We start from the raw sequence: 17,101 nt of genomic DNA, 5'->3' as shown, positions 1-17,101 counted from the left end.
AATGGCAACCCACTCCAGTATTCTTGCCTGGAGAATCCCAGGGACGGGGGAGCCTGCCGGGCTGCCTTCTGTGGGGTCACACAGAGTCAGACACGACTGAAGTGACTTATCAGCAACAGTATTCAATCATCACTTAGTTTTGAAAGGAAAACATTGCTGAATGGGAAGATGAACAACATCATAATATGAATTTTTTCATTTTGTCAGTATTATTACCTAAAATAGGCAAAACAACTAAAACAGTAGAAATAATCTATCCAGAACATACCTGTGAAGACTGTTTTAAATGGCACTGCTGTGTGCTGAGTCGCTTCAGTCGTGTTCAACTCTTTGCGACCCTCTGGACCATAGCCCACCAGCCTCCTCTGTTTGTGGGGATTCTCTAGGCAAGAACACTGGAGTGGGTTACCATGTCCTCCTCCAGGGGATCTTTCCAACCCAGGGATCGAACCCAAGTCTCTTATGTCTCCTGCATTGGCAGGTAGGCTCGTTACCACTAGCGCCACCTGAGAATCCCTATGACTAATAAGTCCTTCGAATTTTATTTTTAGTATTAACTCTTCAAATCATTATTTGAATAAACCATTGATCCTTTGCTGAGATAGTTTACAAATTGGATTTATCTTAAAAAATTTTTTATTCGAGTATAGTTGCTTAACAATGCTGTGTTAGAGTCTGCCGTACAACAATGTGAATCAGCCATTCGTATACATATATCCCCTGCTTTTTGGATTTCCTTCCCAAATAGATCTCCCAGAGCATTGAGTGGAGTTCCCTGTGGTACACAGTATGTTCTCATTAGTTATCTGTTTTACACATAGCAGTGTGTACGTGCCAGTCCCAGTCTCCCAATTCATCTCCCAATTCATCCGACCTCCTCTTTCCCTCCTTGGTGTGCATAAGCTTGTTTTCTACTTTTGTGTCTGTATTTCTGCTGTGGAAATAAGTTCCTCTGAACTATTTGTCCAGATTCCACATATATGCATTAAATGCATGATATTTGGGTTTTTTTCCGTTTGTGACTTACTTCACTCTGTATGGCAATCTCTAGGTCCACCCATGTCTCTGCAAATAGCACAATTCCATTCCTTTTAATGGCTGAGTAATATTCCAGTGTGTGTGTGTGTGTGTGTGCACGCCATATCTTCTTTATCCATTCCTCTGTTAATGGACGTTTAGATTGCTTCCGTGTTCTAGCTATTGTAAGCACTACTGCAATAAACACTGGAGTGCGTGCATCTTTTGGAATTATAGTTTTCTTCAGGTATATGCCCAGGAGTGGGATTGCTGGGTCATATGGTAGTTCTAATTTTAGCTTTTTAAGGAACCGTCACACCGTTTTCCAGTGGCTGCACCAATCCATGTTCCCACCAACAATGTAAGAGCGTTCCCTTTTCTCCACACCCTCCCCAGCATTTATTGTTTATAGTTTTTTTTTTTTTTTTGATGACAGCCATTCTGACCAGTGTAAGGTGATACCTCACTATAGTTTTAATTTGCGTTTCTCTAATAATTAGTGATGTTGAACATCTTTTCATGTGTTTGTTGGCCACCTGTATTTTTTCTTTGGAGAAACATCTATTTAGGTCTTCTGCCCATTTTTTTGAGATTTTCTGAAAACATTTTGGAAAATAAAACACACATGGCCATTTTGAGGGATTACAATGAAGGTCGCATACCATAATTTGGGAAAGCAGCAATGGCAAAATACGTACTATTGCAGAAATGATACCTCAGTGCTTTTGTGATATTAAACTTTCTATATTTCAGATTCAGAGAAGGAAATTCAAATAAGATTATTAGAATCCCAGTGAATTGTTCAGTCGCCCAGTCATGTCTGACTCTGCGTGACCCCACAGACTGCCGCACTCCAGGCCTCCCTGTCCCTCACCATCTCTTGGAGTTTGCCCAAGTTCGTGTCCATTGCATCAGTGATACCATCCACAGTGAATAAGAATGGGGGGAAAAGGGGGGAAAAATGTATAATATAAATACTGGTTTTCTTGTTAGTTTTTGGGGGTTTTTTTTGAGATAATATGAATCTTCATTTTAATTTGAAAAGATAATACAAATTCATTCATTAAGTTATACAAGAGTATTTTCAGTCAACCAACATTTCCTGATCACACAGAATAACTTGGAGGTTGTACCAGACATCAGGGATCAGAAATTAAATCTGGCCTTGATGTGACAAGTGCTATTTGCAAAGCATGTTAGGGAGCATGTAGGAGGGGCCTAATGATGTCCATGGGATGGATCAAAGAAGATGTCTAAGCAGCAGTGAGGCTTGAACTTGGCACTGAAAGAGAACTGGGGTGACAGAAAAAGTCGATCAGGGCGGGGGAAATAGAGGAAGAGGGGCACAGACTCCGGAGAGAAGCTGTGAGTTTGAGGTACTGCCAGGATGTGCTTGTAGAATAGAGATCGGGTCAAAGATGAGTCTGGAGCAACTAGCAAAGATCTATTTGTTTGTCTTGGTAGAACTTTATTCTGAAATCAGTGAGAGCAATGAAGAACTTAAAGCAAGGGAGTAACATCAAGATTTTTTTTCAGAAAAAAACCTCTAGGAATAAGATTTTGGAGAAAGAGTTAGAGTGGGGAAGACTAGAGCAAGGAGAAAAAGAAGAGACCATTAACTTTTCTTTTTCTCGAATTGAATGTGTGGGTATGCTCAGGGATGCGTTATTCAAGTGCCATGCATTTGTGATACATTTTAGTCATACTGTAATGTAATTGTCTTGAAGTTGGTTCAGTTAATGATAGTAATCAATCAGCAGGAGTCATAAAACTCTTTTCATTGTTATTACTTAGTTTTGATTGATGAAGAGATTTCACTTTCTTTTTACAATAGTAATAACATTTTTTAGTGGATGTGTTCTGTGGACTCCAGTCGTTTTAATGTCAGATTTTATGGTCCTTCCTTATACATAGGTTTATTTATGTGATTATTATTATTATTTATAGGCTGTTTTTTTCTTGATTTAACAAATCCAGTAGAATTACCATCTCTACATAATTAGGAGGAAGAAGTATCCTGAAACATTATTTTCTGCTATATATCCATGTATTCGTAAATGGTTAAGGTAGCTAAATAGTAACTGTTTTCTCAACTGAAATGAATTATTCAACATGGAAAATCAAGGGCTTGGTACCTATTTTGATGAATTGTAGTTCTTTATTTCAATTTAATTGTGTTGATTCAAATTTCAATTGTGGTGTAATTATATTAGTTTGTCTTCATGTTGAATAAGATTTAGAGCAAGAGTAATTGCTAATAGTTATTGAATGTTTATTTTGTGCCAGGAACTATGCTAAGTACTTTATATGTATTATGTAATTAAACTCTCACAATGACCTTAATGAGGTTCTCCATTCTCCTCTAGGGGCTTCCCAGGTGGCTCTAGTGGTTAAAAAAAAAAAAAAAAAAAAATCCGCCTAAGTTAAAAAGCTTGTCTACGCTCATAAAACTCCTTGAGTGCTAGAGCTGAGATTAGAACCCAGACTTTCTAACTTGGACTTTGGGCTCTCAGCCACTACCCTATACTTCACCAAACCCCCTCTGTTAAGGATAGAGTGATCCTGTGTCTTCCTCGCCTTCAAAAATATATTAAACGATCTTATACTATTTAATTAGATTTTTCCATGGAGCACCATTCAACAATTTAATTCTTTTACAGAGAACCCCAGGTTCAGGCATTGGAATAAGTGCCCAGCTTAGCAAATATGTTAATAGCAATGCATATATGTAATATTAAAGCTTGTATTCATACAGTCAGTGAATGTTTACTGATTAGTTGAGTACCTGATCTGTGGTAGGTTCTGGGATGCATAAGAAGTCTCTCCCCTCATAAGATTTCTGTCTCATGGAGATAAAAGACTATAAAGAAATTATCTCCCAGGTCAGACTCCCTCATGCTGCTACTCTAATGGTTCAGAATTCATGATTGCCAAGTTCACTGAAATCCACAGCTTCCTACTGTGGAATCCAGTTTCTGCCTGGGGCTGAGCTCAGAAGTGACAGTTTGAGGTACATGAGATAGTTCAATTGATTGGTTAGGATTACGCAGGAGACGTGGGTTCGATCCCTGGGTTGGTTCGATCCCCTGGAGTAGGAAATGGCAACCCACTCTAGTATTCTTGCCTGGAGAATCCCATGGACAGAGGAGCCTGGCGGGCTACAGCCCGTGGGGTCACAAAAACTTGGACACAACTGAGCACACAAGCACGCATGGAGTAGTACACTTGGAATCTAGAATCAAATAGATCTTGACTGGATTCTGGGGGTGTCACTTACTAGCCTTATGACTAGGGCAAGCAGCTTAATCTCTCTAAACCAGTTTACTCATCTGTATAGTAAAGTACTAAGAATATTAATGCATTCATTGATTGAACAAATATTTACTGGATTCATCTGCTGTGCTGGTTTAACCTACCTCACAGGGCTACAGTTGTAACTCAATAAAATATTATATGAAAAACCCCAGGCACATAGTAAGTATTCAAAAAATTTAGTTCCCTCCTGCCTCAGCCCATTTTTTTCTTTACTAGATACTATCTTCCATTTGGTAAGTGAGAAATCCCAGTGCCCAGGAATGGCCAGGTTGTAGGAAAATCTGGTTCATACCACCTAGTCTTATGAAACTTAATTGAATGGAATTCAACCAAGATAGATTGGCTGTACAAAGTCAGCCAGTCATTCTAATAAGAAAAATGCTTTTCTGTAAGAAAAGTCTATTTGGAAAGTCCAGGACCAGACGGCTTCACAGGTGAACTCTACCAAACATTTAGAGAAGCACTAACACCCTATCCTTCTCAAAATATTCCAAAAAATTACAGAGGAAGGAATACTTTTGAACTCATACTTTGAGGCTACCATTACCCTGATAGCAAAACCAGACCAAAAAATAAAATAAAATTACAGGCCAAAATCACTGATAAACATAAATGCAAAATTCCTAAACAAAAGACTAGCAAACTGACTCCAACAATACATTAAAAGGATCATACACCATGATCAGGTGGGATTTATCCCAGGGATGCAAGGATTTTTCAGTATCTGCAAATCAATCAGTATGATACATCACCTTAACAGATTGAAGAATAAAAGCCATATAATTATGTCAATAGGTGCAGAAAAAGCTTTTGATAAAATTCAGCTTCCATTTATGATAAAAACTCTTCAGAGAATGAACCTAGAGGGAACATACCTTAACACAATGAAGGCTGTATACGACAAACCCGCAGCTAACATCATACTCAGTGGTAAAAAGCTGAAAGCTTCTGCACACAGCTCAATGTCAAATAAACAACCCAATCAAAACACAGGCAGAAGACCTAAATAGAGCTCTCCAAAGAAGACATACAGCTGTCATACATGTATCCAACGGACCACTACTCAGCCATGAAGAATGAAATATGCCATTTGCAGCAATATAGAAAGACTCAGATATCATCATACTAAGTGAAGTAAGACAAAGAAAAATAGCAAATGATATCACTTATATGTAGAATCTTAAAAAATGATACAAGTGAACATATGTATGAAACAGAAATAGACTCACAGACTTAGAAAACAAATGTATTGTTACTAAAAGGGATATTAGGTTGTGGGGAGAGAGAAATTAGGAGTTTGGGATTAGTATGTACACACTACTATGTATAAAGTAGGTAAACAAGGACCTACTGTATACACAATGTACTGTATTCAATATCTTATAATAACCTAGAGTGAAAAAGAAGCTGAAAAAGTATGCGTGTGTATGTATGTATATGTATAACTGAATCACTTTGCTGCATACCTGACACTAATGCAACATTGTAACTTAACTATACTTCGGTTTTTTAAAGTGGTTAAAAAAAAAAAAAAAAAAAAAAAAACTATAGGACGCACATACTCAGCGAATTTACCAAAAAAAAAAAATCATGAAGTTGCATATGTTACTTCACATATCTTTAGGACTTGGTCACATGGCCATACCAATTGCTTGGGAAATATGGAATTCTCTAATAAAATAATCACATGTCCTGCTAAACTCAGAGACTATTGCTAAAATGAAAAAGAGGAGATATGGAATTCTCCAGGCCAGAATACTGGAGCAGGTAGCCTATCCCTTCTCCAGGGGGTCTTCCTGACCCAGGAATCAAACCAGGGTCTCCTGCATTGCAGACAGATTCTTTACCAACTGAGCTATCAGGGAAACCCCCAAATGTGTTGAAACCGGTGATTAACAGTTGCTAGTATAACGCATGGAGCTCAACCTGGCTCTGACAACCGAGAGGAGCGGGATGGTGTGGGAGGTGGGAGGAAGTTTCACTAGGGAGGGGACATAAATATGCTCACGGCTGATTCACGTTGTACGGCAGAAACCAACACAACATTGTAAACAATACTCCCCCAACTTAAAAAAAATTTTAAGTTGCTAGTGACTAATACATTCCTGTTGTGATACAGAAAATGAGACAATACAAAATGTATGCAAGCAGGAAAAGTTACTAGTGACACTCTAGGCAATGGTCTCAGCAAAGTATTGATAGCCAGAGGAAAAGGATTGAGGAGAGTACAGCTATTTAGTTAGAAAGGGAAATGCTTACACTTTTTAAGGAAAGTTTTTATAGGAAAGTTAAATGCTTAAATGTTTTGAAATGGTATTTGTTCTTGTTTGGTTAGGATGGCTGTAAAAACATAATCAACATATTCTAGAAGAATTCCAGAGTAAATTGTTTCTCTTAGAATAAAGAACATGCTTAAATGATGAGAAATGTGTTTGTGCCCCCAGAATCTGTGCATTGATCACTGATCACAGAGGGCGCTCCCGGGGTGGGAGGAGTAGAGCCCTTTGCAAAGGATGACTATGATCCAGAACACTCTTCTCATTGCAGCTGCTCTTGGGCCATACATTAATTTGCAAATAATTCATATTCAAAAGTAAAGCAGTACTTGTCTAAATCACTGTGAAAAAAATGTAAATAACCACTTCCCTTCTCTGCTTTAGTTTACCTAAACTTTTAGAAGTTCCCAGGAAATTGTAGGTTCCACCTATAATTTATGCCATGTGTGAAGGGAAACTGGAGTGAGCTGTATTTACCCCAATCCAACATATATCATTTTTTTCTTAATATTCACAATTCTACATTTATAAAAGATAAATAAGCCCCAAAATTACTCATAAAAATCACAGTCTGTTCTGTCACTTACACCTTCTCTTTATGCTGTGTCTGGAAGTGCCTTCTCCCCGTCAAAGAAATAAATTGACTTAGTTCAGTTCTATACTGCATTTTCTCACTGTATTAGTTTTCATTCACCTGTATTCTGTATCATGGTAACTTCATTAACTAACAATTTAAAAATCACTGAAATAGTCATTCCTCATTATGGAAAAATGTTATTTTAATAATATTAAGCCACATGTGATTATAAACTTTTTGCTATTTAATTTTAATAAAATTATTTAGCCCTATATAATGTTTCCATGGTAGAGTATTGCAAATCTCTAAAAAATAAAAAAAAAAAAATGAAGAAGGAATGAGCTTAAGGAATAATTTTAATGTATAAATGGTACCTGTCTTGAAGATTTTTAAATCATTAGTAAAAATAAATTTATATAAAAATATAATCTATAGCTCTGAGTACACTTGGAACGTCTCTATTTTTGTAGGTCAAGTGTGAAGGATGTTGTTATAGTAAAGATATTTTTCTCTGTTGTATTTGGTCAACAGAAGTAGCTAGATTTATATGTTTGTTGAAAGATTGGATACCTTCAGGAAGATCCACCATAAATTTGAATTCTTTTTAACTGTTCACACTCAGTATTTATATTCACTTCTCTTTTTTCTTTTGTCTTTTTTCTTCGTTTTCTTCATCTTCCTCCTCCTTCCCTTTCTCCTTTCTTATAAAGACTGAGTTTTGATTTCACATTGTTTTTTAAATGGCAACCCACTCCAGTGTTCTTGCCTGGAGAATCCCAGGGACCGGGGAGCCTGGTGGGCTGCTGTCTCTGGGGTCGCACAGAGTCGGACACGACTGAAGCGACTTAGCAGCAGCAGCAGCAGGCGTTACTGAATAACTATAGCCCCCCGAACAGGAATCGCTGTTTCTGTTTCATTACACACTAGGTTTGGGGTAAGACTGATTTAAACTTGTGAACCAGGAGGCTCATTTATTCTGAAAATGAAAAACAAGAGACTCATTCCTAGATGGCTGTTTGCAATTTAAATAGCTTTCACAGTTTTAAGGGAAGGAAGCCTGCCACCTTGTGTCTGCTGTGTTTGCTACACAAAAGGGGACCCATTCAGATCAAGTTCCGGTCTATGTTGGACTTAAACTACAGTAGAGGCTAAATAATCACACAAAGTATTGGAATGCCACATAGACATCCTGATTCAAAAGCAAAATAAAAACCGTAGCTGAGGGACATGTTTTTAGTTCCTACATGAAGGAACATTATACAAACCATCTAATTCCTCTTTTTCAAACAATTTGATCCTATGGTTCAGATATATACAATTAAAATTCTCTAGGTCTAAAACACTCTAGACCTTTTAAAGCATAGAATTTAAGGTTATAAGATAAAATAATAATACTTTAAAATAAAATTTCTGAAGTTAATGCTATGTGATGAAATAAATGCGTGAAAGGTTATTCTTGAATATGATGTTAATAATCATAAAATTTGAATTTTATTTTAGGGTTAACACTTCCTAGATTCTTCTCCTGTATTTGTTTACCCTGTTTCCATTGTATTATCACCATAAAAAAGATTGTAATGAGGATCACAGTCCAACTTGTAACAACAAAGTACAAGTTGCTGGAAAATGCTTGAGAGCCACCATGAGTGCAGTAGTGAAGCCTTTGAAGAGCAGAACCACAGGCTTCCCAGTAATTTGACGACTGTTGGTGCCACCTTGTGGTTGAGTACAATATTGCAACAAAACAGTACTGGCGCTTGAATTTAATGTCTGAGTTTTTTGAACCAACAAACTAAATCCCTTTTTGTGTATGTGTGTTAATATATTTATTAAGGATTAAACACAAGTTAATGGCTTGGGGTTACTGGGAGCTTTATTATAATAAAATGACTTAAGTTCACTGGGAAGTTTATTACAATAAAGAACCCTCAAAACATGTGAATCTTCCTCATATATGAAATATAATAAGGTAGCATTTCCCAAGGAGAGATCAGGGATTATTAGTCCTGAAAGATACACTCAACTATGGTCAAAGAAGCCTAGTAAATGCCGCCTGTCATATCCCCTATGCTTTTAACTGCTGAGGACCCGGGTTCAATCCCTGGTCAGAGAACTTAGATCTTATAAACCGTACCAGTTAAAAATGATAATAATAATTCTTTTTTAAAAAGCTATAGAAAATTACTCTTTAATTTTGTTTCAAACCAGCATTTTCCAAATATGCCTGACCACAGAATTCTTTCTTAAAAAATAACATCTGTTAATACTACCAGGTAATAAACTGATTACCTTCCAGCATAAAAGATTAGAGCATTAGGTGCAAATCCCTTACTGAAGCTAAATTAAAAGAATGATGTCCCCAGTTCTGTGTTGGAATCACAGGCTGAAGGTCTTGCACTTGAAATTAAGGACTCTTATGTTACTGAAGGTCCCCTCAGTTACAATGACAAATTAAACAATGAGAAATTTCTTAAGGAATTTGACTATTAAAAATTATTGAATTTTAATAGTAGCACCCAAAAGACTCTGAATGATGGCTGGAAAAGGAACAGTGTCTCAGATTTTATTCTGTGGGGTCAAAATACAGGGGGGAAAGCCAGGTAACTGACTCACCATTTGTTCTGCACCCAGAGCTGTTTTTCTATACTTATGATTCTAAGCTTTGCTAATATACTTACCGTCTCCAATCTAAGTTCAGTTCAGTTCAGTCGCTCAGTCATGTCCGACTCTGCAACTCCATGAATCGCAGCACACCGGGCCTCCCTGTCCATCACCAACTCCCGGAGTCCACCCAAACCCATGTCCATTGAGTTGGTGATGCCATCCAACCATCTCATCCTCTGTCGTCCCCTTCTCCCCTCAATCTTTTCCAGCATCAGGGTCTTTTCCAATGAGTCAGCTCTTCGCATCAGGTGGCCAAAGTATTGGAGTTTCAGCCTCAACATCAGTCCTTCCAATGAACACCCAGGACTGATCTCCTTTAGGATGGACTGGTTGGATCTCCTTGCAGTCCAAGGGACTCTCAAGTGTCTTCTCCAACACCACACTTCAAAAGCATCAATTCTTCAGCACTCAGCTTTCTTTATAGTCCAACTCTCACATCCATACATGACCACTGGGAAAACCATAGCCTTGACTAGATGGACCTTTGTTGGCAAAGTAATGTCTCTGCTTTTTAATATCCAAGTTACCCTGTGGCCAAAGCCACACATTTATGAAATATTTCACCATCATAATATCTTTTCAGAGTCCCTTAAAACAGCCTTTCTGTCTGTCTTATGTCAATCCCTGAGATCTTTGTGCCTATCACAGACTCAAAAATCTGTCCCTAAACCTTCACCCTTAGACTGACTCTTGCTATCTAAATTGTTATTTCTTCAGGCCATTGGATATTTACTGCCCCAAGTGGCATCACGGATATTATACCAAGCATGAGAATGTTAGGAAGTGGCCTAATGTAGCAATGAAATTCAAGCCCCAGCATCCTAGCTATGTGACTTTTGGGGAATCTACTTGTCCCACGCTCTGGTTCCTACAACTATCAACCAGATAACACTAGGCCTCACCTTAAACTTGTTAGGTAGTATGTAATCTTTGACATAGTAAATGTTCAATAAATGTTAACTGGAGTTGTCTAGATTCTCTTTTGTAATTTAAGTTCTGCCATCAAGACCTGCAGGATTCTAGAAACTGGTTGTCCCTAACTCTAAGGGGATTCTGACAGCATAAACAGTGGTTGAGGAAAATGTTTCCGGCAAGCAGTAAGAAACAGATGACTTCTGAAAAAGATGTAGTTGTGAGTATATAGGCTTCTGTGCAGAATCATCAGCTATGTCAGTTGTTTACATAATAGCTAAATTAAATAGTGTGAGATACTAATGTCATTAACTGTTAAGAACCACAAGGCCAACTTCCTTGAAATGATTTTCTTGTAAAAGGCTTATTTGTACTTTTTTGGACCAAAGAAATACAAGATTATTGTGCCTTGAAGGTAGTGGATGGTTTGTGATCAAGTTACAGGAAAAGCTTTGACTGAACTAGGCTCCCAATTTCAAATCTGACCTGGTACAACCTTTCCTAGTTTTCTTATGTCTAGGATGGGGACAGCAGACTCCCAGAGACCTTAAAGTGAAAAGTGAAAGTGAAGTCGCTCAGTCATGTCTGACTCTTTGCGACCCCATGGACTGTAGCCTACCAGGCCCCTCGTCCATGGGATTTTCCAGGCAAGAGTACTGGAGTGGGGTGCCATTTCCTTCTCCAGGAGATCTTCACAACCCAGGGATTGAACCCGGGTCTCCCACACTATAGGCAGATGCTTTACCATCTGAGCCACCAGGGAAGTCCTTCCAGAGACCTTAGAGGGATTAAAACAAATAAGTATGAGAGTTTTAGATGCCAGTTTTATAGATCAATAAGTTACTTGTCAATGTTAGTATTATTCATAGACTCTAAATGATTATTCAACACTATTACATATTAATTCTATGATGGTGTTTTAAAGAAGGGAAATATGGATGTTCAGGTTTCCTAAAAAGTTGAGTAGGAAGAACACTGGACTTAGTGTCTAAAGTCTAAATTTGCCTTTCGTCCTGTTACTTGCTAGCTTCTTATGTGATTTGGTGCAAGTCACACTGAATCCCAAATTGTTTCTCACCTGCAATCTCGTGGATAACATGCTTTTACCAACTTCACAGGGTCATCATGAGGAAGTATTGAACAGTACTCTGTACACAGGAAACTCTATAGTTATTCATTTACTCATTATTGAACAAATCCTTCCTGAGTGCCTGCTCCGTCCCGGACACTGCGTCCTGTGCTGGGACAGAGTCCTCCCCTCATGGGGGTTATAGCCAATGGAAAAATTCCTATAATAATCCAATCAGTTCAGTTCAGTGGCTCAGTCGTGTCCGACTCTTTGTGACCCTATGAACCGCAGCACGCCAGGCCTCCCTGTCCATCACCGACTCCCAAAGTCCACCCAAACCCATGTCCATTGAGTCAGTGATGCCATGCAACCATCTCATCCTCTGTCATCCCGTTCTCCTCCTGCCCTCAATCTTTCCCAGCATCAGGGTCTTTTCCAATGAATCAGCTCTTTCACATCAGGTGGCCAAAGGATTGGAGTTTCAGCTTCAACATCAGTCCTTCCAATGAACACCCAGGACTGATCTCCTTTAGGATGGACTGGTTGGATCTCCTTGCAGTCCAAGGGACTCTCAAGAGTCTTCTCCAACACCACAGTTCAAAAGCATCAATTCTTCAGCGCTCAGCTTTCTTCACAGTCCAACTCTCACATCCGTACATGACTACTGGAAAAACCATAGCCTTGACTAGATGGACCTTTGTTGCCAAAGTAATGTCTCTGCTTTTGAATATGCTGTCTAGGTTGGTCATAACTTTCTTTCCAAGGAGTAAGCGTTTTTTAATTTAATGGCTGCAATCACCATCTGCAGTGATTTTGGAGCCCAGAAAAATAAAGTCAGCCATGGTTTCCCCATCTATTTGCCATAAAGTGATGGGACCAGATGCCATGATCTTAGTTTTCCGAATGTTGAACTTTAAGTCAACTTTTTCACTCTCCTCTTTCACCTTCATCAAGAGGCTCTTTGGTTCTTCTTCACTTTCTGCCATCAGGATGGTTTCATCTGCATATCTAAGGTTATTGATATTTCTCCCAGCAATCTTGATTCCAGCTTGTGCTTCCTCCAGCCCAGTGTTTCTCATGATATACTCTGTATATAAGTTAAATAAGCCGGGGGACAATATACAGCCTTGATGTACTCCTTTTCCTATTTGGAACCAGTCTGTTGTTCCATGTCCAGTTCTAACTGTTGCTTCCTGACCTGCATACAGATTTATTAACCCGTAAGTAGCATAATGATTAGTACTACTACACAAGAGAACAAATACCAGGAGAAAATAACAAAGAAACCTATTTTTGATTGGGATGTTGAGCAAAACATCCTTTAGCAAATTATATTTTTAATCTAAGACCTGAACGATAGTATCTGTCAGGCAAAAAAAGGTGGGGGAAAAAAAAAGGAAGGAGGGGCTTTTTAAGCAGAGAAGCTGGTTGGAAGATGCTAAGACTGGAAGCAGAAAAGAACTTCTAGTAACAGGACAGCTGGAACAGAGTGGAGGCCAAAAATGAAGTTGGAAGGATGGTAAGTTCTGTCTGCCAGGTTAGAGATTTGGTTGAAAGGTGCTGAGATGTGTTAAGCAAAGAAGGGAGGAGATTAAATCTGCATTTTTAAAAGGTCAGTCTGGCCAAAGTACAGAGAATTAATGGAGGACCCAGAAGCATGGAGAGTCCTGTTGGGAAGTTATGACAGCTGCATAGCAAAGAAATTGTGGTAGCTCATCGAGGATGGAGACACAGAAGACAGATGCGTGGTATATTTTGGAGGAGAATTAATTGGACTTGGTGGTGATCCTGGATGGAGAACGAGGTATGGAGAATGATTTCTCAGTGTCTTGCTGGAGGAAACGTCAAATAGTAGAGCCCTTAACCCCCATGACGAAGCCTAAGGGAGGGGCACCCTGAGCAGGAGAGGGTCAAGGCCCATTAAAGTGCTAACACGGCGTGTCTGTGAGGTGTCCAAGTGGAGGTGAGCAAAGTCAGCAGGGGGAGGGGTCTGCCACCCACACCAAGTCATCCAGCTGCTCACCACATATTGATGAGGACCAAGAATATGTCTGAGTTTGTACTTAAGTGCTGGAGGTTTAAAAAACGGTGGTACAAATGGCTGTGATCTTACAGAGCTTATTATATTCTGGTAACTGGTAGTAGTTGCATAGGTGATTGTCCAAGTCAAACGCAGTAAGTTGATCTAGAGCATGACTGAGAAAATTCAGATGGATGCAGGGGTGTTAATATCCCTCAAATTATATGCTATAACTCTTCCAGTCCCCAGGGTGCTCAGCCTGGAGCCCCACTCATATTTTTCTTTAAATCATGTAAACCATAGTTATCAACTATAGTTTCAGGTTGGACAAAACAGAAAGAATGAAACAAGATTTTATTCTAAGGGAGACAGATCTTGTATAAAGATTTATTTCCTGAGGATGAAGATTGTCACTGTAATGGTTTCCTTGGTGATGTTCCTGATTTACCTTTTCTAGGCTGGGAATCGCTGTGTTAAAACATAACCATTTTCCCCCTTATTTTTAATTGAAGGATAATTGCAATATTGGGTTGGATTTGTGCCATACATCAACATGGGTCAGCCATATTAAACATTGGATCACACTGACTCCCTTAAAGGATGCATTGTGACATGTTACTATTAGGCCTGTATTTACATTAAAAACTTTTTTTTTTTTATCTGTCTTGCGGTCAAAATGGGAGTTTCACAATGGGAAATTAGAATCATTGGTCTATTAAACCCAGGTCTAGGCACACAAAAACAAGGCCTTATATTTGTATGGGGGATGTGGAGAGTTTTGAGGGAGCCCCCAAATGATTATGTAAAGAAAACCAGATTCCATAAGGCAATCTTTATATTTAGCATGGATATTTATGTGTCATGGAGGTGAGTAAAGTGTTGAGGAGGAATATAGGCTGGCAGTTTTAAGTATGTTGTTATTTAGTTGCTTAAGTCATGTCTGACTCTTTGTGACCCCATGGACTAACCCACCAGGCTCCTCTGTGGGATTTTCAGGCAAGAATACTAGAGTGGGTTGCCATTTCCTTATCCAAGGTGATTTAAGTATATCAATATCATAACTGTCATACCTAACACTTGCATAGTAGTTTATAATTTATATATTTTTCTTTAAATCATGTAGACCATAGTTATCAACTGTAGTTTCAGGTTGGACAAAACAGAAAGAATGAAACAAGATTTTATTCTAAGGGAGACAGATCTTGTACAAAGAATTATTTCCTGAGGATGAAGGCTGTCACTATAATGGTTTCCTTGGTGATGTTCCTGATTTACCTTTTCTAGGAATCCTTAATAACAGCATAGACTCATTAGATGAGCTCGGTCTCATTCATCAGTCAAAATGAGAAATGGTATAAGTACACATGAAAGTATATATAGGCCCTTCCCTCTTACAGATGAAGCAAAAAAAAAGCACAGATATTAGAATCAGACAGCCTTGCTTGTAATCCTGACTCCATCTCTTGCTTGTTGGGTACCCATGGGCAGCTTATGTGATGCCTCTTCCTTTATCTTTAGAGAGAGCTTGGGAAGTGTTAAGGGATAATATGAAGTTTCAAGATGATTTAATAATCATTTGTCTCCTACATCCTGATGCTTCCTCTGAGACTTCCATCCTTCCCTAATATTCTAAAATTGAAACTTATGAACAAGAGAGAATATGGGACCAAGGATAAATTGAAGCCCAATATAAGACTCACCTTTCCCTAAACCCATTGAAGTGAAATGAAGTGAAGTCGCTCAGTCATGTTCGACTCTTTGTGACCCCTTGGAACGTAGCCTACCGGGCTCCTTAGTCCATGCGATTTTCCAGGCAAGAGTACTGGAGTGGGTTGCCATTTCCTTCTCCAGGAGATCTTCCCGACCCAGGGATTGAACCCGGGTCTCCCACATTGTATGCAGACGTTTTACCATCTGAGCTACCAGGGAAACCCATTAGTCTAGTGTAAATTTTTAGCAGCATTTATAAGTCTAAAACTAGTTAAGTCAGCTGAAATCATAGACCATCTTTTTTATAGCTGACCAGATGAAACGTCAGATTAATCTCTATGATTTAAATTAAGTTTACGTAAGAAGCATGCAATGGAGTTTTTACATACCAGGACAGGGTTACAGTATTAAGATCAGAAAATATGATAATAATAATAGTATTTATTAATCTTTACTGTCACTTCAATATTTAAGGAAATATTAGGAAAAGACACTTAATCTTTATTTCCCAATTGATAAGCTTTATTTAAATTTTATTCCTTTAACTACTTTGTGGTATTTAGATGAGCTATTGCCTTACTACTACAGAAAAGCACAATTAACATGGATTGATCTGTGTCTCTTTAACAGGGACAAGTGATCCATACGTGAAGTTTAAAATTGGAAGAAAAGAAGTTTTTAGAAGTAAAATAATACACAAGAACCTCAATCCTGTGTGGGAGGAGAAAGCTTGTCTTCTTGTTGATCATCTTAGGGAGCCATTATATATAAAGGTGAGCCATTTATTTGTTTTTCACTAATGTAATCTGATGTAGAAACTCTCATTTAATGGTTTTTTAATCATGTCTCTCTGTCTGATAAGTTTTTCCACCAGAGATATATTCTGCTATACTCAATTCTAATCTGTTGGTGAAAGGATAGAATGAGCTATATTCACCAGGGGGAGCTCATAGGAGCATTTTTCTTCCAAACAGTTCTATTTCCAGGCATTTTTAGGAGGACTATGAAGTTCATCTCCTGCTGCTTGCTGCAGTTAATGAATTTAACACACTTTGGGAACATATAAAAACAAGTCTCCATGTAATAGAGCAAGAATAAGATCTTGCACAGAACACAATCTTTGTGTTTAAGAATTATTTTAACATCAGGGGTTTACCATTCCTGGCTGCAAACAAAATGCTTTACTTGGAAGGTGAGGAGGTTAAAGATAATAGAGGGAGAAAAACGCCTGTCTCTATTGCATTATCAAAGATGAAAAAAAGAGTATTTCCTCTCCTTTGATGTGGTTTTGGAAAAAGAGAAAGAAGAATTTATGGAAAGAGTTAACCATATTTCCTCATTTTACTTTCAAATAAGGAAAAAAATAACTGACTTCCCTTTATTCATGTCTCTGGATACTTATTTTCTTTTCGGCTCCTATGTTCTGACTATCCATCCAGTGACCAAACTTTTCTCTACTTTGACCGCATCACATGCCCCATCTTTTTCTCACACGAGCCTCAGATCTCACAGGAGCCCTGCTTCAGCAATCCCTGCACTTC

The 17,101-nt window shown here is 38.4% G+C and overlaps 1 protein-coding gene across 15 annotated transcripts in view; it reads left to right on the top strand.

Moving 5' to 3' along the window:
• Positions 1-17,101, top strand: part of MCTP1 (multiple C2 and transmembrane domain containing 1) — a 572,148-nt gene that overhangs the window by 293,322 nt on the left and 261,725 nt on the right. For all 15 annotated transcript variants that reach the window (XM_070373140.1, XM_070373142.1, XM_070373137.1 and 12 more), the window contains exon 3: positions 16,191-16,333. In XM_070373140.1, the coding sequence (XP_070229241.1) occupies positions 16,191-16,333 (143 nt within the window). The remainder of the gene's footprint in view (positions 1-16,190; positions 16,334-17,101) is intronic.

This window comes from Bos mutus, chromosome 7, assembly GCF_027580195.1.
Source record: "Bos mutus isolate GX-2022 chromosome 7, NWIPB_WYAK_1.1, whole genome shotgun sequence".
NCBI classification, from domain to species: Eukaryota; Metazoa; Chordata; class Mammalia; order Artiodactyla; family Bovidae; genus Bos; species Bos mutus.
Note: the sequence above shows the minus strand (reverse complement) of the source record. Positions and strands in the feature narration are given on the sequence as shown.